Genomic DNA, 22,639 nt, shown 5'->3' with positions numbered 1-22,639 from the left:
ACCAAAGTGGTAAGCATGCCCGTCCAAAAACGTCGAAAAAGGGTTGATTTTTTGCCTTGTGGCGGCGTCGACGTTTTTAGAAAAAAGGGTGCTTTTCATGTAAAGTTTAGACGTTTAGGGTATATTTTTTCAACTTCAGTGGGTTTGTTATAGAATTTACGCCATTTAGGGGTCCATTTTAGTTTTTACGCCTAATAACGCCATATTTTAGGGGTAAGATTTACAGAGCCTTACGCCAATAAGGGATGAAATTTTCCACACTGATTACGCCATTTAGGGTCCATTTTTGAGGTGCTGGGACGAGCATGCATACCACTTTGATATGTGAGTGATCCCCCCCCGGGGATTACCCTCTCTTTTTGCAAACATCCCCCTTTTGGCTGGCCAAAAGTACATGTATATATGCCCCTCCCTTTAGGAAGGTCAACAAATCTGTCCAGGGGTAGGGGCCTACACATTATAGCACTAACCCTACGCTATGATGATATTGATATTCATCATAGTGCATTTAATTGATGTAATATGAAAATGTTACGGTTGCATAATTCCGGGGCATAATTATGCAAACTACATCTTGTCATGTCATTACCGAACCGTCATTGAATGACTTTCTGCGCCCATCGATTGAGTGCATGGGATTACAATAAGGTCATGTTTTTTATACTGGGTACCAATTGCATGACATATGCATTATTCAAGCAAATCACATGCTTTTACAGGTTTGGTGCTATAACTCCATTATAAGTTTGCATTAGAACCCAATAAAATTATAATTTATATATTTTCTGAGAACATATATGTATATGGTCGAATCCAACCAAAAGTGTCCACCGGCCAAAAATAAAAGTCCGAAATAAAAATGTCTCCACAATTGTTTCCTTTTGCCCATTGATTGATGACATATTGGCCTTATAGGAACCAAAAGTGCCATTACTAATCTTGAAAAATAAATCCAGGACGTGTGATAGTAAATGTGATGTCAAAACCCAATGTTACCTACGAATACCACTAGGATGCTTTCACTATCGCAAGACTAATCAACCTAAAACAAATGGAATATTCCCATTAACGCTTTTTTCGTGTAATGTAGACCACAGGGTGTCAGGAAAATGCTAGCTCAACCAGAAAATATTCGTTTTTATTTTTATAACGCGATCATTATGATCTTAGTCAATTTATGCTAGTTTATTTTTGAAAATGAAGTTTAGGTAAGTTTCTGTATTTTATTTATCAAATGAGTATGAATCAATTTACACATTGTATAAGAACGAGTAGGATATATGTTTTCAAGAATATTAGGAATTATACGCATACACCTATCGCTTTATACAATGAAAAGGTGAAGAAACCCGGGTATTCGTATGTAACATGAGCGATTTAACAATATCTATATTGAGTTTAGAGGTTTAAATTTTGCTATTATGGTAATGAATTAATAAAATGGTAGTTTTAGATGTCTTTCAGATGGTACGTCCAAATGAATAAATGCTGTTACCTTAGATCAAAAAAATTTTGATGCTTTTAGCAAGATTTTGACCACTTCATTTTGATATACAAGTAGTTAATCAGCCATTTTACATAATAAATAATTGTTGAATGAAGCCGTATATGGGTAATAATAGTGTCCTGGGGTACCGCTTAAAGTTTTTGACAATTAATTTCCATTGGTAGGGACACTTCATTACACATGTCATGTATTATGTTGTATTCGTAAGTAACATTTCGGTATTTGTAGGTAGAAATTAGACTTTTGGTTGATATCGCAATCAAAACTTCATTTTATAAAGCACTTTGAATGTATTATTTTCTTTTTATGTGCGCTTATTGATACTTTAGACCCTATCATGTATTAATAATGTCGGTTCACAGCGGTTGAAAGAGGATTGAAGTAAGAAACAAAGGCACTAAAGTGACTTAAAATTTGCTTAATTGCACACAAATTGCTTAAAAAACGTTATTGCAGACTTGTGAAGTCCATCTTGGAGTCAGTTACGTCTTGTGGCCTTTCGTTTGAGGGCAACTACAATTAGCTTTATACCAGGGTCCATCACTGTGTTGCCTAGATCATGAGACAATGAGAACAGTCGTTTTTCCATGGTATTCGTAGGTAACCTTAGCGAAAACGTCAAAAGTTACCTTCGAATAAATCAATTTGGACACAAATTACTCAGAAACCAGAAGGTCGGTAAACATTTAAAATGAAGCACACATGACAGTTGACAAATCCAAGTATTTATCCCCATCTAATCTTCTTGAATCTGATTTTTCTTTCAAATGAGCAGACCGTCGTCTATTTCAGTACATATTTTTCAACAATTAAGCCGTATTGAGTTTTGTATGGTGGGCATGTATGTGAATTCGCAACTTTCATTGACATATGATTTGATAGCAAACATACAGACCTTCGTTATGTACCAATATGGGCATTGGCATGAATGGCGGTGTTTCACAATACTGTCATGATGTCAAATTGTATTCGTAGGTAACATTAGGTTACCGAAATTTACCTCTGAATACTTGCTTTTATTGTTGACATCTCAGAAATATTTAAACGCAGGCTATTGAAACTTGGTAGAAATAAAGAGTGTATTACCCTGCACCTATTGCTTAACTATTGTTTACTATTCTCTCAGTTTGTGGAAATGACACAGCTTTTAACATGTATTCGGAGGTAATGCATATTTTTTACCAAACCTACCTTTGTGCCATTTAGAATTTCTGGCAGCTAAACAAAATAATAAAGATGTCCGAATGTAATGCATTTCAGTATTGGACATATCAAAGCTTGTATAATTGCGCCTTTATTAGTGATTTCCATTTTTTAAAGATATATCTACTGCTATGAAAAATTGTATTCAGTAGGTAATGTAAAAAATACCACTCAAAAAATTATCACAAACAATTCATAATTATGTACAAATATGTGAAAAATTGAACAGGCAATCTTTGAATACACACCTTTCAGGAAATCAATTTAGATTCAATCCAATGACTTCTTTTCATGACTGATTTAGATGTTTTTAAAAATACTTTAAGAAATATTTTGAAAAAAATGGGTAAAAATAGCATGTTTTGGGGTCTCTGTGTCTCACGTTTTTTTCACAGAAGGGGTATTATTATATATGGCTTGAGCGTATGATCAAGGCGAATAAACACAATACAAAAACGAATGCCAATTGATTAACACTTTTAAGTTATGGCCCTGAACATGCCGTGTACACTTTTGGTTGGATTCGACCATATATACTCAGATGATTTGAGAAATGATACAATGAGAACTCATTATACAGGGTGACGCATAATACAGGGTGTAACAAACAAAATTAGGTCAAAAATATTAATTCATTTATGGGGTCACACCTGAACATACATGTTAAGTTTTCACACATGTTTGATATATCTAACTTAATTGCCCACCCAGCCATGGAACATGTAGATACTGGTGGTCAAAAATCTATCAATATTTATATGAATTTCTTCAAAATACCCCTTATCTGGCACTGGAGATGCAAATTTTCATGATTGAGGTGTACGTGTGTAACTAGAAGTAAAATAAGCTCAACAATCCAATTTTGAAAGGTAAAAGAAAATTTGACAAAGCGTTTTCATAAAAAATGATAAAATTTGAGCGTGTGGGCGCTCCTTCAGATTTGTCGCAAACTTTCTACGTTTTAATAAATATTAGTTTACCAAAGTAACAAGGATCACAACCAAGATCTGCTTACAAAATTTAAGGCTTTTATCATGTTTCGTTCAACCGTAGCACCCATTACAATATTCCCTACATGAAATCCCTATTTAAATACACAGAGGTCAATGAACTTTATTCATGTAGCAACAAGTAATTAGTAATTTTCAATTGACCAATTAACAAATTCTGAGGCAGTGAATGCTAAAAGTGGTATCACTTGGCTGATATCAAGTAGAGAAACAAGTAGAAACCCATTAATAATGTTTATTGAGACAATGTGTACTAAATCACCATTTACAGCATTGTCCTGCTCCGCCTCCTGCTCCGCCACCTCCTGCTCCGCCACCTCCTGCTCCGCCACCTCCTGCTCCGCAACCTCAACCACCCCTGCCTAATTCCACTTAATGAGCTTTATTAATTAGTCAAAGTGATTTGTTTTAGTTTTCTCTTCTGATTCTTTTAGCCTACTAAATTGCTTACAAAATAAGACCAAAAAGCAGGTCTCTGTATGTGATGTAGCACTAAAACAATACCACCATCTTAAAGTGAGAAAACACCATATTTGGGGTCCCAACTTAAAAAACATCATATATCATATAGGCCTAGCTATCATATAGCTACCTTTAATAATAACAATAACAACAACAACAACAAGAACATTAATAATAATAATAACAACAACAACAATAACATTAATAATAATAATAACAACAACAACAACAATAACATTAATAATAATAATGATAATAACAAATTAACAATAGTTGTATTTAGAAGTAGTTCTGAAGTTCCTGTTCTGCTAGTCTAAAGGGTTTTGGTTTTATTTTTTAGAAAAAATACACACTGCACTTGACCTGATCTTTTGATGTAAGGTCAGTAACATGGTAACGGAATTTGTGTTAAACATATATGTAAACTAACAGGTCTTCAGAGTTCAATAGGTAATGGTCTATTTAAAGGAAACCAATGTAGTTTGACTGTATTATGCAGCATTTAAAAAACGATACAAAATGTGCATTAGTGCTTTTATAGACTGGAATCAAGTCTTTTCTGGAAAGAAAGGTCAAAGGTCAACGTTTCCAAAGAAGTATTTGTGCGGGAAACATAAACACATAGTTGCCAGTCGTGTGGCTTTGATGAGATTTGATACGGTGCTGAAGTCTAAAGCTATTCCAAAATCAGTTCCAGACCCGGTTTGCAGACGACTATGTGTGCGTTGTTACAAGGAATTCAAAGTAATTTTATCATCAAGTGACACACAGAGAGAAATACGACATCTATCGTGATTCAATCTGCATTCTGTTGCCTGCAAAAGCCGACGATCAGGTAAAAATTCTAAAAGCAGTGTGACTAGATATTTGCGTTAATTTCATGATAACGTGTAAAACGCATTGAAACTCCAAATTGCAGTCATAAAATACATAATATTAGTAAACCACCCAAGCGAATGTTAACGTAGGTATGTGGAAAAGAAATGCAATAATAATAACAAACTACATGTATGTGCCCAAAGAGTTGTCTTTGGCATGTTGTTGTTTGAAATATCACCAAAAATATCAAATTTTGGAAAAACACCCCAAAATTTAAAACAAACATGAACCTTCCAAAATAAATTTATATTAGCACTCAGCGGCCCAGTCACTACCTGCCGCTGTGATTTGGGGTAACTTGTTGTTTGCCCTCTCCAGATACCTGTACTTCAAGTTAGCCCATACCCCACGCCTTAAAGCATAATACCTATTTATTCATGTTGCACCTAGAAAAAAGTTGTTCTTATGTTTGACTTTGTTTTATTAGGATTTGTAAATCTATTTCTTTCGTTTTTCATTGTATGAAAAATTATGAGAAACTCTATGAGAAATGAAAATAAGCTTCTAGAAAAAAATTATTCTGATGTTTGACTTTGTTTTATTAGGATTTGTAAATCTATTTCTTTTGTTTTTCGTTGTATTATGAGGAAAATTATGAGAAATGAAAATAAGCATCTAGAAAAAAGTTATTCTTATGTTTGACTTTGTTTTATTAGGATTTGTAAATTGATTTTTGTTTTTCACTGTATTATGAGGGAAATTATGAGAAATGAAAATTATGTGAATTGAAAATAAGCTTCTAGAAAAAAAGTTATTTTTATGTTTGACTTTGTTTTATTAGGATTTGTAAATCTATTTCTTTTGTTTTTCATTGTATTATGAGGAAAATTATGGGAAATGAAAATAAGCATCTAGAAAAAAGTTATTTTTATGTTTGACTTTGTTTTATTAGGATTTGTAAATCTATTTCTTTTGTTTTTCATTGTATTATGAGGAAAATTATGAGAAATGAAAATAAGCATCTAGAAAAAGTTATTCTTATGTTGACTTTGTTAGGATTTGTAAATCTATTTCTTTTGTTTTTCATTGTATTATGAGGGAAAATTATGAGAAATGAAAATAAGCACGTAAAAATAACGCATTCTTATGTTTGACTTTGTTTTATTAGGATTTGTAAATCGATTTCTTGTGTTTTTCATTGTATTATGAGGGAAATTATAAGAAATGAAAATTATGTGAATTGAAAATAAGGAAAATAAGCATTTATTTTATTTTTCATTTTATTATGAGGGAAAATTATGAGAAATGAAAATAAGCATATGTAGCAAAAAAGGTATTCTTATGTTTGACTTTGTTTTATTAGGATTTGTAAATTGATTTCTTTTGTTTTTCATTGTATTATGAGGGAAATTATGAGAAATGAAAATTATGTGAATTGAAAATAAGGAAAATAAGCACTAGAAAAAGTTATTCTTATGTTTGATTTTGTTTAATTAGGATTTGTAAATCTATTTTTGTTTTTCATTGTATTATGAGGAAAATTATGAGAAATGAAAATATGCATCTAGAAAAAAGTTATTCTTATGTTTGACTAATTGACTTTGTTTTATTAGGATTTGTAAATCTGTTTCTTTTGTTTTCATTGTATTATGAGGAAAATTATGAGAAATGAAAATAATTAGCATGAAAAAAAAGGTATTATCTTATGTTTGACTTTGTTTTATTAGGTTTTGTAAATCTATTTCTTTTGTTTTTTATTGTATTATGAGGATAATTATAATAAATGATGAATGAATGAAAGAAATGAAAATAAGCATGTAGAAAAAAAGTTATTCTTATGTTTGACCTTGTTTTATTGGGATTTGTAAATCTATTTCTTTTGTTTTTCATTGTATAAATGAGGGAAATTATGAGAAATGAAAATCATCTAGAAAAAAATTATACTTATGTTTGACTTTGTTTTATTAGGAGTTGTAAATCTATTAGGATTTAGAAAAAACACCCAGTTATATTCTCATGTTTGACTTTGTTTAATTAGGGTTTGAAAAAATATCTGTATGTGATGCTTTTAAAAATTCAGACTTTCAAATTATGAAATGAGGCTTTTTTTTTTTTGTGTGATATGTAGATATCAAATCGGGTTATAAGCTTTGCCGAGTTATTTTTCAATCGATTGCACTCCATATGGGGTTAAAATAATTTGGATAAAAATTTATTTTCTTGTAAGAATAGTCCGAAGTAGTAATGAGAAATTAGTAATTTCTACAGATTTTCTTGATTCCCTGTATGTGCCAGAGATTACCCTCCCCCCAGGGCTCATAATTATTGCACAGCCCTTATAAATGACACGGTTACACATCTTGCACATAATGTTATCATGAATGTGTGCCAAAAATCGCTTGCCCCCCCCCCCTCTCGGCTTGCCAAAAATTGCTTCCCCTTTCAGCTTGCCAAAATGTCTTGCCCCTCCAATTTTACCCTCCCCCAGGGCTCATAATTATTGCACAGCCCTTATAAATGACACGGTTACACATCTTGCACATATGTTATTTTTCTGTGGTTTATACAATGGGTTTATTACAGCATTGTGGTTTATACAATGGGTTTATTTTAGCATTGTAGGTGTTATAGCAAAAAAACAAAAAAAAAGGAGAAGTCTTTCCTGTAAATACACCCTCACCATTCATATTCATATACGCATACTTCAGCAGTACAGGAATTTTTCAGGGCAAAAATTATGAAATGGTTTTTTTTTATGTTTCCATCTTTATTGATTTTTATTCATTAAATAAAACAAAACAAAAATTAACAACGTGAATGCACGACCATGGATACAACAATTAAAAAAAATTCTACCCAATCACAAGTGAGTTGGCATGGTTGGGGTACATTGCGCATGTATAGGCTTTACTGGCCATACAATGTAGGCTTGCTGGGGGCTAGCATAAAGCTACAACTCGGTGTTTATGCACTGTTATTATTTAATTTATTTTTGGAAAAAACAATTAGAGCAATATTGTATAAAATAAAAAATAAATGTAGATATTGTTATAGTACTTTATGCCGTAAACAGCCTGAAATGGCTCTACATTTATTCCGCCATAATTAGAATATGTCATAACCACGTTTGCAGCCTAAAATGGCGCAAGGTTTATCAGTACAATCACTGACTACGCCTAATAGCCTCCCATTGCACCTGGGTGGGGTGAGGCAAGCGAGGCAAAGTGCCTTGCCCAAGGGCGCAACATGGTGGTGGGACGGAGACTCAAACCCACACGTCAAGCAAGCTCTCAGATTATGAGTCCAAGGCCGTAACCATTGAGCCATCGTGTCCTCATTCTTCTTTGCTAATTGTAAAGAGGACGTCCTCAATGTTTTTCAAATTCTGATTTTAACATGAATTTATTAAATGTACTTCAATGACCTAACATACCCTGCAAAAATTAGGGAATTAGTTCACATAACATTTTATTGTGCTTTTATTAAAATATAAAGGGTGCAAAAATGAAGGGTGATTATACCTTAATCACCCTGCAGACAATCAATATCTTAAATAATCTAACAAAATGTGACCTATCAAAATGAAATTCTGTTTCAAACCGCCATGGAATGCAATAAGCAATATAATATCAAGCATTATGTTGTTTTAATGTTTCAGGCAGTTTGATCCACTGATATACATAATATCTGCAGTTGAACATCAACAAAAGGAGAGCCTGGACTGAGACAGGATTGTGGTCTGGTAGTACTTGCTGTTCCACTCAAGGACATCTTTGCTAGCATTGACTTCCATGGTGGGTTTGAGGTGTACACACATCTTTATATGTTGTTGGATTAATCTGAAGTTCACTGTGTAAATACAATTGTAGATATGGCGATGAAACATTTGAAACCATTTTCTTGTGCATTTTGCCAACTTGAGCATTATTCTTTGGACAGGTTGAAAACCCATGTTAACAGACATCTAATTAAATATGTGCGGGCTCGTAGATACAAAAGTATGTTTTGCCAGAAAAGCTTGTCAAACAGTGGTGAGCTGAAAAGACATGTGAACAAGGGCGTACATCTGGTGGGGGACAGGGGGACACGTCCCCCTCACTTTTCAAAGTGGGGGGGGGACACAATATCAAATGTCCCCCCAAATTGTGGTCCGGACCCCCCAAAAAAAAAGAGAAAGGAGAGAAGAGAAAGGGAGAAAAAGAGAAGAGAAAGGGAGAAAAAGAGAAGAGAAAAGGGTGAAAAAGAGAAGAAAAAATGTTAAATTGCACGTAATTGAGTAGGCCCATCACTGCCCATACCTAAAAATCCGAAAAGCCGGGTCGATCGTAAGTATAATATATTATAGGCCTGTGATTATTTTGGGCATTGCTTGAAGGTGGGTCCTTCGGCTCAAAAGCCTGTACTGCGGGCCCGTCGATATGCAGGGCTCGTCACATTTTATCACCAAAGTCAGTTTTAAGACGGACTCAATGCTGACTTCAACATCAATCCATGCATGCATGCTTTAGTAATAATTCCGAATCTCAAATCTCAAATAAAATTTTGCAAATGAGTTCTAAGGTCCCTTTTTTTAATGATAACAGTGTAAAAATTATGCACCAAATGACTTCAATTGGACCTTCATTTTGCAAAATGTTCTTACTTCTGAGAGCGGAACATCCCCCCTCAGACACCCCCTGCGTATACATAAACAAGTGGTCGCTTTCGCTTCTGTTTTAGTGAAGACTTGTCCACAAGTTAAGCCGTCATTTCACAATTTTTCAGCTGTTTCAAGCTAAAAGTTTACACAATAATAGTGCCAAAATGGTCCACCAAATGGCTTCAATTAGGTCTTCATTTTGCAAAAGGTTCTTACTTCCGAGGGGGGAACATCTCCCTCAGACACCCCCTGCGTATACATAAACAAGTGGTCGCTTTCGCTTCTGTTTGAGTGAACACCTGTCCATGAATGGCTTATAAGGCCATCATTTCACAATTTTTCAGCTGTTTCAAGCTAAAATTTTACACAATAATAGTGCCAAAATGGTCCACCAAATGGCTTCAATTAAGTCTTCATTTTGCAAAAGTTTCTTACTTCTCAGGGGGGCACATCCCCCCTCAGACACCCCCCTACGTCACGGGGGCGCGACGTGCGGCGCTGCCGCGCCGAAGTATCAATGACTAATAATTTTCATTGTGTCCCCCCACTTTCACAAATGGGTTTACGCCCCTGCATGTGAATAACCACTGGAAGCTATGGTGTCAATGTAATAACTGCTTGAACATCAAAGAGACACAGAAATGTTTTGGTGAAAACAGTGTTCTTGGGTACCACATCAGAACTAACACTAAAGAGAAACTTCTTCAGTGTGAGCACTGTGAGAAATGGTTTGCCTACAGATCTGACCTTGTGAGCCACATGAGAACTCACACTAAAGAAAAACCCTTTCAGTGTGATTATTGTAATAAATGTTTTGCTCTAATATGTAGTCTTGTGCTCCACATCAGAACTCACACAAAAGAGAAACCACTTCAGTGTGAATATTGTCAGAAGTATTTTACTCTCAACTCTAATCTAAAAACACACATCAGAATTCACACGAAAGAGAAACCATACCAGTGTGAGTATTGTCAGAAGTCTTTTGGTGACAAGTCTCATGTGAATAGACATATCAGAACTCATACAAAAGATAAACTGTATCAGTGTGAATATTGTCAGAAGTTTTTACTCAGCAGAATAATCTAAAAAGACACATCAGAACTCACACCAAAGAGAAACCATTTCAATGTGCCCACTGTCAGAAATGTTTTACACAAAATACTAGCCTTGTGAGCCACATCAGAACGCATACGAAAGAGAAACCCTTTCAGTGTCAGCAGTGTCAGAAATGTTATGCTGATAGAAGTGGCCTTGTGTACCACATCAGAACTCACACCAAAGAGAAACCCTTTCAGTGTGAGCACTGTCAGAAATGTTTTGCAATGTCTGGTAGTCTCAAACAACACATCAGAACTCACACCAAAGAGAAACCATTTCAATGTCAGAAATGTTTTACTCAAAAAGCTCACCTGATGTCCCACATCAGAACTCACACCAAAGAGAACCCGTTTCAGTGTGAGCACTGTCAGAAATGGTTTGCTGATAGAAGTTTCCTTGTGCGCCACATCAGAACTCACACCAGAGAAAAATCTTTTCAGTGTGAGCACTGTCAGAAATGTTTTACACAATATGCTAGCCTTGTGTGCCACATCAGAACTCACACCAAAGAGAAACCATTTCAATGTGAGCACTGTCAGAAATGTTTTAAACAAAAAGCTAGCCTTTTGTACCACATCAGAACTCACACCAAAGAGAAACCGTTTGAGTGTGAGTACTGTCAGAAATGTTTTGCTGATAGAAGTGTCCTTGTGTGCCACATCAGAACTCACACCAGAGAGAAATCTTTTCAGTGTGAGCACTGTCAGAAATGTTTTAAACAAAAAGCTAGCGTAGTGAATCACATCAGAACTCACACCAAAGAGAAACCCTTTCAGTGTGAGCACTGACAGAAATGTTTTGCTAGAAATAGCAGTCTTTTACGACATTAAAACACATACCAAATAGTGACCTTGGCTATTATGTGTAGTGAGGGAATTTGTTGATACATTGTGTAAAAGTAGTTTGAAAATTCACATCAAAACTCACACAAACTACACAGACCCTGTTCACATTAGAAAATTTCTTCATTCGACGAAGATAAGTTAATCTTGATTAACTAATTAAGCATGCGTACACATTACGCTGAACGAAGACCGAATGAAGACATTGCACTGTACACATTTCATGAAAATTAACGAAGCTCGAACAAGGCTATTTAACGCCCGGCTATTATTAAAACCGGCGAAGATCACTTGTCACATGATCACTTTCCTTCGTTGAACGAAGTGAGCGTACACATTACAATATTAGCTTCGTCGAACGAAGTATTCCTTCCTCGAAACAGCCTTTTTAGCTTCGTTGAACAAAGCAATTTTAATCTTCGTCGAAGGAAGAAAAGTATACGTACACATTAGGAAAAAACGATTTTTAATCTTCGTTCGAGGTTCGTCGAAGGAAGAAAATTTCCTAATGTGAACAGGGTCAGTCGATCACACCTGTTTGTGATAATACTCAAACTGATACTTTTTGCAATTTAAAGGTGTGTGACCTAATTTTCAGCCTCATCCTTCCCGATTTACTCCCATCTAAATGCAGATTTGGTGTCTGGTGACAGCTTATATTTTCTCTTAACTCCAGTGTTATGAAATGTTAGGCCTGAAATGTGTTTTATTTAGGCGGTATGAACAAAAAATATTGTAGTATGGTGGTATGTCCACCACTCTGAAAGTTGTGCTCTGTTAACTGTTCTATAGGCCACTGTGTTACACAGTTTTGCTTAGGCCATCTTAATCAAATCCTGTGTCTCAAAGCTGCCACTTGCAGACGCATTAGTCCTCTTTGAAAATCAAGAAATTCATTTTTTTATTTATTTTTTTAACAAAAAAGCAAAAATAAAACACAAAATTCATTATAAGTTTCAGATTTGTTTTCAAATTTTGGACACAAAAACAATAAAAGAGAAGAATAATAGTTTGTAACAGTGATTTTATTTGACTTCTATTCCAATTTCCAACATTTGCAACATTGGGTAATTTTTGAACAAAATTTTTGTCTGAAATCCTGAACTGACATATGAAAAAAAATTATCATAGAAAAAATGCAATAAAAAAAACAAAAAACGCATTCCGCATTAGGATTTCAATTTCTCACAAGCTTTTATGATAGAATCCAAAAAGATGAAGCAGTTTAAACCAAAACTTGGAATATAAGAATGCTTGGGTCTAGGTTGAAAACACCATTATGTGTTGATAATCAGATGACCACTTTTAATGATTCCATTTCAAATTATGTGATCCAAGTTTGGGCAAATACTTCAGGGGTGTGGGGGGGGGGCTTGTGTATGAAATTCTTTGAGAGTTGATGTATTTTCCTGTTAATAAGCCAGATCAGCATTCAAATTTGCAATGCATTGTGGGACAGTTTTTGCAGTTTTGGGTCACTTTGCCCTCTGACTTATCGGGAAAATTGGTCTTGTGCAAATTAAATATTATTCAAAATATTCAGACGGCCTGAAGATGCACCTTGGATTAGGTGCGATACTGTAGCCTCTCAAATAAATGTGAGTCCAGTTGACCAGTTTTATGTTTAATTCAATATATATTATTCAAAATGTTTTACTAGAATAAAAATATGAATATTTCATAAATCAATTATTTTGATTTAACAATATTTAAAAAAATATTGTTAAAGCCATAATGTACGATCTTATAATATGAAATTGGTTAATTTTTTTCAAACCTGATTTTTTTTGTATATTTGTAATGTTTACACATGTCCCAACTTGAACTCTGCCAAATTTGTTGTCGTTGTAGGACAACCGAGCAAAGTTCGACATATGTGACATGATCAAGGGGAATGAGGTTTACATAGGTTTCTAAGAGGAAATTTAGTGCTTCCAGAAACTGAAAACCCCCGCCATGTTGATACAACTTTTCTTTATTTAGTTACGTCAATTTATCAATCGTTGAAACCAATATAAAACAAAAGAATTTTAACATCAAAATCAATATTAGCAACATCCGACTCATTCCCCTTCATCGTGTCACATAATTTATCATAATTTAAAAATTATGATAATATGTCCTCCCATAGAACTGCATGGCCAAAATAACCAGTGGGGTTTCTTTCACTTTACCATGTTATTTCAACTTAAAATGGACAGCAACCCTTCCCGGTACTTATTACTAATATTGTTTCAACGTTTTGAACAAAGAATAACAAAATGAAAATTTGACGGAAATCGTACATTAAGGCTTTAATGATAACATATTTGCAATAATAAATGAATGAATAATAATAACAGTAATTTCCCCGATATGTCAGAGATCAAAGTCAGGCTCAAAGTGTCCCAAAACTGCTCTAAAAAACCTGAAGTTACAATGCCGATTGGGCTTATTATAAACATGTCACTAGTAATATAAGTACCCTCTCAACATTTTGTCATAAACATCGTATGGTAAAATTTTGTACCAATAAAACTAACTTAAAAATAATTATATGACTGTTTACTAAGTGTGAAAATAAAAGGTGTCCATAACTTCATGGCTAAATATTGAGAGGGGGACTTATTTCTTGTCATGTCTATATGCGAAGCTATACCTCAAGATTCAGATCAAGTAAGAGGTTACAGAATCCAATCGTTGAAGCAAATTTTCGGTATTCAAGTGTTAGGAAAATTGCCTATGCTACAGCTATGTTAGGAAATTTGACTAGGCTAAAGTCACTTTACAAAGTGCCAATGCTAGCTAAGTTATGGAAGTTGACTAGGCTACAGCTTTGTTAGAAAAAAAGACGATGTCAAAACCTAACTATGCACTTTGCAAACTGTTCACATGCCTGACAATGCCTGAAAAGACAAAAGACAAATCAAATGATTAAATGTAATATAGAATCACACTCATTTAATACCGCCGGGGGTATTACTTTTGATCAGAAATATTAATTTTATAATATTTTACTATATTGTTTGCTATAGTGTATTTTGTTGGATGCCATCTTAAGTTGGACAGAATTATACTATAATGATACCAAATGGTTACAGATTTTTTCTGAAGGTCTTAGCATATGTAACATGAAAATGCATGTATGGTAACTTTAAAAGAGTAATGTACAACCCCTAAGAGCATAAGATTTAAAACATTGTGATTGACTACATGTATATGATATTACCCAATATTATTAAAATTAATAAGGCTTATTAATGGTTGGTATGCACGTAGTTAATAAATAAAGATTTTCATAAATGAATAGTTGTATCCACCGTTTAATACTATAAATAATTTGCAGATAAAGACAATCTATATAATAATACTGGCATTCTGTGACTCTGTCTGCCTCTTTTCTCGGAGACGGGGTCGCACGTTCCTCAAACTTGGTGGTTGGCTGCATTTGGACCCCAGGGGTCATCTCAATAAAATATGTCGTATGGGCATGAAACTTGATGGGTAGTCAACTTTAATTAGTCTTTTAGAGTCAAATTTTTGAAAGGTAATTTTGGCATTATACGGGGTCACTCAGGGGTCATCTGAGGTCAAATTAGTAAAAAATGGGCATGAAACTTGGTGGGTATACAGTCAACTTTTAGAGCTAAATTTTTGGAAGGTCATTTTGGGATCATCTGGGATCACTCATGGGTTATCTGAGGTCAAATGTTAGTAAAAATGTTGTATGGGTTAATCTTCCGCCAAGCATCCAAATCGGGAATTATTCACAAATCAACATCGAATGTCACAGGTTCATGAAATAAAGGACCACAAGAGGGTGATTCTAATTTAACCGGACTGAAATCTTACACCAATTACCCAAATTCTAATGTTTTTACAAACCGCGAAAGACGGGTAACCGCCTAGTGAAATTTAATTTAGTAGCATTTTCCACTATTTTGTGTGTATATAGTACATCCCTTGCCAGAAAAGCAGGCCTGCACTGTACTTAGCATGCGCCTAGCCTGCATGGACTGCAAAAAACGCAGGGTAAATTTTAACCTGCCTTTAGCCTGCAATAGACCTGAAATATGTAAATTAGGCACGCTAAGTATGCAGGTTAAAATTAGACGGCGTATATTTAGCCTGCATATTTTATGCTGCAAAATTAACATGCAATTTTTAGCATGCTGCTAAATTAACCTGCAAATCAATATTAACCTGTGCTGGGCCTGCAATATAGCCGAAATATTTAAATTAGGCAGGCTAATTTTTAGCCTGTAATTAGCATAAATTTAACAGGCTAATTTGGGATCTAAATTAACCTGTTTTTACTGTACATATCAGTCTAAAAAAGCAGGTTAATTAGCAGTATTTGCCCACTGCATTTGTTCCACCACATGTGAGAGCTAGTAGACCAAAATTTTAATGTGCATGCATCAACGAAAGTCAGGAGAAAAACTATGTTTATTTTTGCCAGTTTGGTATGGGATATGAGTGCCCCAGCATCGAAAGAATTTAGTCCAGTTGGCAAAACTACCCTAAGTACGTAATTGAGCTCCAAAAACATGTACCCTTTTACAACAATTTTACATTATTCAACATTGTTTGGTGAAATGTACAAATTTAAACAGCATGCTATAGATGTATACTCAACATCACAAATTCTCAACAAACCCAAATTGTGAAAAAAGTTACCCCCAGGCAGATTTTTGGCTATTTCTCCATTTACGATCCTGCCCAAAGGTGTCTGCTTTTGACATATGGGACGTCACAAATACAGCACCTGAACTTGCAAAAATGTGAAGTTAGCCCTGTCAATACACCTCACTATTTATATTCATATAAACATATCAAAAAAAGTAAATACCTCCTTAAATAATGACCATTATTCAAAAACAGGCGATTGTATTATTGTAAATCTGTAAAATGCGTTGGAAGCAGAATTTATTTCTGAACATTTTGACACCTCATTTGTAGCAATTGACTAAATATTGATGTCACATCGTAGATTTTAAATCAATGTAACCCAAGATTTGAAAGTTGCAGTAAATTGTATTGATTTTGTATTCAGCATAATGATGGAAATCTGTGTAATGATATCTGAGTATTTTTGTATTGTATGTTTAAGCTTATGTGAGTGCAACTTTCAAATATGGACCTCGACCACTCCATTAAATTGACTGGAGTTTTATTGTTTTCTGGGCTATCGTATCAAATGAGGTGTCAAAATGCGTAGACATAAATTCTGCTACTAACAATGCATTTTGCAGATTAATACAATAGCCCCTTTTTGAATAATGGCCATTATTTATTGGGGGGTAGTTACTTTTTTTGAGATATTTACATTCAGTTTTTTTCCAGTTAATTCAGGGTGTGTGTAGGGATAGAGTGAAGATTTAAAGGTGTGGCTTGGTTTTCATGAATCAGTGGATATTTTTTGAAACTGTAAACTTAATTGATTCATGAAATTTTACCCAACTGACAGGGCAGTTTTACAGGCCATAGGCTTGCTGGCAGGCACAAAGCTACAACACTGTTTATGCACTGTCATTATTAAATTTATTTTGGGAAAAAACAATTAGAGTAATATTGTAAAAAAAAAAAAAAAAATTATATTTTTATAGTACTTTATGCCGTAAACAGCCTTAATGAGCGTTTATTGCGTTTCGACAGTATTTTTTGAGGGACATGAGAGCACCTCAGACCTATCGAATTGCATTCTGAATACGAAGCATGTCTTTCTGATATCAAATAATTTTCATTTTTTGAAAATCACAATATAATACCAATTTTATGACAAATTATAAAAAATTTGATATTTTTCAAATTTTTGATATATACAGTCCTCGAAGTAAATTATATAAATCTAATGATATATTCTTAAAGTGTATGTAGCAGGAAGGAAAAGCCGACGGTCAATTGAAAATTTTGACCTTTCATATTGAAGATATAGATTTTTTTCTCAAAAAGACTAATTTTTTTTTGTGTTTTGGGAAAAAAAAATCCATATCTTCAATACGAAAGGTCAAAATTTTCAATTGATCGTCGGCATTTCATCCCACCTACATACACGTTAAGTATAAATCATCAGATTTATAAAGTTTACTTCGAGTACTGTTAAATATCAAAAATATCAATTTTAATGATTTGCCATAAAATGTGTATTAAATTGCGAATTTCAAAAACCAAAATTATTTGATATCAGAATGACATTCTTCGTATTCAGAATGCAATTCGATATGTCTGATGTGCTCTAATGTCCCAAAATAAATACTGTCCAAACGTTCATACCCCAGCCCTTAAAGCGCTCTACATTTATTCCGCCATCATTAGAATATGTCAGAACCAAAAATGGTGCAAGGTTTATCAGTACAATGACTGTGACTACCCCTAATAGCTTCCCATTGCTTTACTGGCCATAGGCTTGCAACAACTCTGGTGTTTATGCAATGTCATTATTCAATTTATTTTGGGAAACAAACAATTAGAGCAATATTGTAACATTGTATCTTTTGAAGAGGACCCCCTCAATATTGTAACATTGCATCTTCTGAAGAGGACGCCCTCAATATTGTTCAAATTGTTTTAATGTACTTCATGAACTAACATACTGGGCAAAAAATAAGAAATTATGTGCTGTAACATTTTGTTGGGTTTAAATTAAAATATAAAGGGTGCAAATATTGAGTGTGATAATTATACCCTTATCACCACAGCATACAACTTTATATCGTAATCTAACAAATGTGACCTAATTAAATTTCAGTTTTGTTTCATTCTGCTAAGGGATGCAACAAGCAATATAATATCAAGCATTGTTCTTTTAATGTTTCAGGTAGTTTGATCCATATACATATATCTGCAGTTGAACATCAATAAAAGGAGAGCCTGGACCGAGACAGGATTGTGGTCTGGTAGTACTTGCTGTTCCACTCAAGGACATCTTTGCTAGCATTGACTTCCATGGTGGGTTTGAGGTGTACACACATCTTTATATGTAGTTGGGTTAATCTGAAGTTCACTGTGTAAATACTATTGTAGATATGGCGATGAAACATTTGAAACCATTTTCTTGTGCATTTTGCCAACTTGAGCATTATTCTTTGGACAGCTTGAAAACCCATGTTAACAGACATCTGATTAAATATGTGCGGGCTCGTAGATACAAAAGTATGTTCTGCCAGAAAAGCTTGTCAAACAGTGGTGAGCTGAAAAGACATGTGAATAACCACTGGAAGCTATGGTGTCAATGTAATAACTGCTTGAATATCAAAGAGACACAGAAATGTTTTGGTGAAAACAGTGTTCTTGGGTACCACATCAGAACTCACACCAAAGAGAACCCCTTTCAATGTGAGCACTGTCAGAAATGTTTTAAACAAAAACCTAACCTTGTGACTCACATCAGAACTCACACCAAAGAGAAACCATTTCAGTGTGAGCAATGTCAGAAATGTTTTGCACAAAAAGCTAGCCTTGTGTACCACATTAGGACTCACACCAAAGAGAAACCGTTTCAATGTGAGCACTGTCAGAAATGTTTTATACAAAAAGCTAGCCTTGTGTGCCACATCAGAACTCACACCAAAGAGAAACCCCTTCAGTGCGATCACTGTCAGAAATGTTTTGCTGCTAGAAGTAGCCTTGTGTACCACCTTAGAACTCACACCAACGAGAAACCGTTTCAATGTGGGCACTGTCAGAAATGTTTTGCTGATAGAAGTGGCCTTGTGTACCACATTAGAACTCACACCAAAGAGAAACCCTTTCAGTGTGAGCACTGTCAGAAATGTTTTGCTGATAGAAGTGGCCTTGTGTCCCACATCAGAACTCATACCAAAGAGAAACCATTTCAATGTGAGCACTGTCAGAAATGTTTTACACAAAAATCTAGCCTTGTGACTCACATCAGAACTCATACCAAAGAGAAACCATTTCAGTGTGAGTACTGTCAGAAATGTTTTGCTGTTAGAAGTGTCCTTGTGTACCACCTTAGAACTCACACCAAAGAGAAACCGTTTCAATGTGAGCACTGTCAGAAATGTTTTGCTGATAGAAATGGCCTTGTGTACCACATTAGAACTCACACCAAAGAGAAACCCTTTCAGTGTGAGCACTGTCAGAAATGTTTTGCTGATAGAAGTGGCCTTGTGTCCCACATCAGAACTCACACCAAAGAGAAACCGTTTCAGTGTGAGCACTGTCAGAAATGTTTTACACAAAAAGCTAGCCTTGTGTGCCACATCAGAACTCACACCAAAGAGAAACCTTTTCAGTGCGATCACTGTCAGAAATGTTTTGCAATAAAACCTAACCTTGTGCGCCACATTAGAACTCACACCAAAGAGAAACCGTTTCAGTGTGAGCACTGTCAGAAATGTTTTGCTGATAGAAGTGGCCTTCTGCACCACATCAGAACTCACACTACAGAAATGTTTTGCTAGAAATAGCAGTCTTACTATATATTAAAACACATACCAAAAAGTGACCTTGGCTATTATGTGTAGTGAGGGAATTGATTTGTTGATAAAAGTAGTTTGAAAATTCACACAATCTACTCATAGTCAGTCGATCACACCTTTTTGTGATAATACTCAAACTGATAGTTTTTCACTTCAAAAGTGTGTGACCCAATTTTTAGCCTCATCCTTCCCGATTTACTGCCATCTAAATGCAGATTTGGTGTCTGGTGAAAGCTTATATTTTTCTCTTAACGCCAGTGTTATGAAATGTTAGGCCTGAAATGTGTTTTATTTAGGTGGTATGAACAAAAAACATTATAGTATGCTGGTACGTCCACCACTCTGAAAGTCGTGCACTGTTAACTGTTCTATGGGCCACTGTGTTACAGTTTTGCTTATGATAGAATCCAAAAGATGAAGCAATTTAAACCAAAACTTGGAATATAAGAATGCTTGGGTCTAGGTTGAAAACACCATGTGTGGATAATCAGATGACCACTTTTAATGAATCCATTTCATATGTGATCAAAGTTTGATCAAATACTTCAGGATTGGGGGGGGGGGGGGCTTGTATGTGTATGAAATTCTTTGAAAGTTGATGTATTTTCATTTTAATAAGCCAGATCGGCATTCAAATTTGCAATGCATTGTGGGACAGTTTTTACAGTTTTGGGTCACTTTGCCCTCTGACTTATCGGGAAAATTGGTCTTGTGCAAATTAAATATTATTCAAAATGTTTTACTAGAATAAAAATTGTTTAGAAAATATGAACATTTCATAAATCAATTATTTTTATTTAACAATATTTAAAAAAATATTGTTAATGATAACATTATTGCAATAATAAATGAACGAATAATAATAACAGTAAATTTCCCCGATATTTCAGAGCTCAAAGTGTCCCAAAACGGCTCTCTAAAACCTGAACTTACAATGCCGATTAGGCTTATTATAAACACGTCACTAGTAATATAAGTCCCCTCTCAACATTTTGTCATAACATCATATGGTAAAATTTTGTACCAATAAAACTAATTTAGAAATAATTATATGACTGTTTACTAAGTGTGTAAATAAAAGGTGTCCATAACTTAATGGCTAAATATTGAGAGTTGGACTTATTTCTTGTCATGTCTATATGCGAAGCTATACCTCAAGATTCAGATCAAGTAAAAGGTTACAGCATCCAATCTTGGAAACAAATTGTCGGTATTCAGGTGTTGGGAAAGTTGACTATGCTACAGCTATGGTAGGAAATTTGACTAGGCTAAAGTCACTTTACAAAGTGCCAATGCTAGATAAGTTTATGAAAGTTGACTAGGCTATTTGTAAGGAAAAAAGACAAGGTAAAAACTTAACTATGCACTTTGCAAACTTTTCACATGCCTGGAACGACAAACAAATCAAATGATTAAATGTATCACAGAATCACACTCCTCATATAATACTGCCGGGGTATTACTTTTGATCAGAAATATTAATTTTATAATATTTTACTATATTGTTTGCTATAGTGTATTTTGTTGGATATATAGCATGCTTGTGGCAAATTTGGATGCCATCTTAAGTTGGATAGAATTATACTATAATGATACCAAATGGGAACAAATTTTTTCTGAAGGTCTTTAACAGATGTAAATGAAAATGCATGTATGGTAACTCTAAAAGAGTAATGTACAACCCCTTAGAGCATAAGATTTAAAACATTGTAATTGAGTGTATATGATATTACCTAATATTATTAAAATTAATAAGGCTTATATTAATGGTTGGTACGCACGTAGTTAATAAATAAAGATTTTCATAAATGAATAGTTGTATCCACCATTTAATACTATAAATAATTTGCAGATAAAGACAATAATCTATATAATAATACTGGCATTCTGTGACTCTGTCTGTGACTCTGTCTGTCTGTGACTCTGTCTGCCTCTTTTCTCGGAGACGGGGTCGCACGTTCCTCAAACTTGGTGGTTGGCTGCATTTGGACCCCAGGGTCATCTCAATAAAATATGTTGTATCAGTTAGCATCCTGGACAACCGATTCTTTTGTTATGCAAGGCTCACTCAGTCATTTAATGAGGCAATACAAACGATCGAATTTGGTGTTGAAATGAGCTAAATTTTTAGTTACACCTTTTCGATGTAAAATTAATTTTCTCGGCCAAATGGAAAGCATTCATTTTCATTTTTTCAGTAAATGTCAGGAAAAATTGTAGTGCTTGATACTGTATTTTTTTTCAAATTCTAGTGTTAAACTTAGGCGTGAAATTTAGTCATTTAGTGTAAGATTTTCGATTTTGATAGGCTTAAACTCTGCCCGCGAGCCTTTTTTTTTATCAACCTTTTAGCTTTTCAAAGTAAGATAGTTCGCTAATGAAGGATTTTTCCCAACTTTCTAAAGCACATCACCGTGAGCGATATATCATAGTTTTGTCAGAATTTGCGTTTTCATTTCACCAACGCGTGAAATCTAAGGCTAATACTAGCATTGTGGATCGATATCCCTGGGTTTAATAGGAATACCGGCATGGCTACAGTGTTGCTAGAACTTCAATATAGCAAAGAAATTCCCTGGCCTATAGCGCTCCTACTGATCATATTTAACCAGAACACTCAATTGGGGATTTGG

The 22,639-nt window shown here is 34.5% G+C and overlaps 1 protein-coding gene across 3 annotated transcripts in view; it reads left to right on the top strand.

The window, feature by feature from the left end:
- Positions 1 to 22,022, top strand: part of LOC140157183 (uncharacterized) — a 36,650-nt gene extending 14,628 nt beyond the window's left edge. For 2 of the 3 annotated variants that reach the window (XM_072180291.1, XM_072180293.1), the window contains 2 exons: positions 8,660 to 8,795; positions 18,380 to 22,022. In XM_072180291.1, coding sequence (XP_072036392.1) covers positions 18,588 to 19,988 — 1,401 coding nt within the window. In that variant the 5' untranslated portion in view covers positions 8,660 to 8,795; positions 18,380 to 18,587 and the 3' untranslated portion in view covers positions 19,989 to 22,022. The remainder of the gene's footprint in view (positions 1 to 8,659; positions 8,796 to 18,379) is intronic. The other variant, XM_072180294.1, reaches the window with a different exon arrangement.
- Positions 22,023 to 22,639: the final 617 nt, after the last annotated feature.

This window comes from Amphiura filiformis, chromosome 7 (genome assembly GCF_039555335.1).
Source record: "Amphiura filiformis chromosome 7, Afil_fr2py, whole genome shotgun sequence".
NCBI lineage: Eukaryota > Metazoa > Echinodermata > Ophiuroidea > Amphilepidida > Amphiuridae > Amphiura > Amphiura filiformis.
The sequence above is the reverse complement of the archived record's forward strand: the minus strand, read 5'-3'. Positions and strand labels throughout refer to the sequence as shown.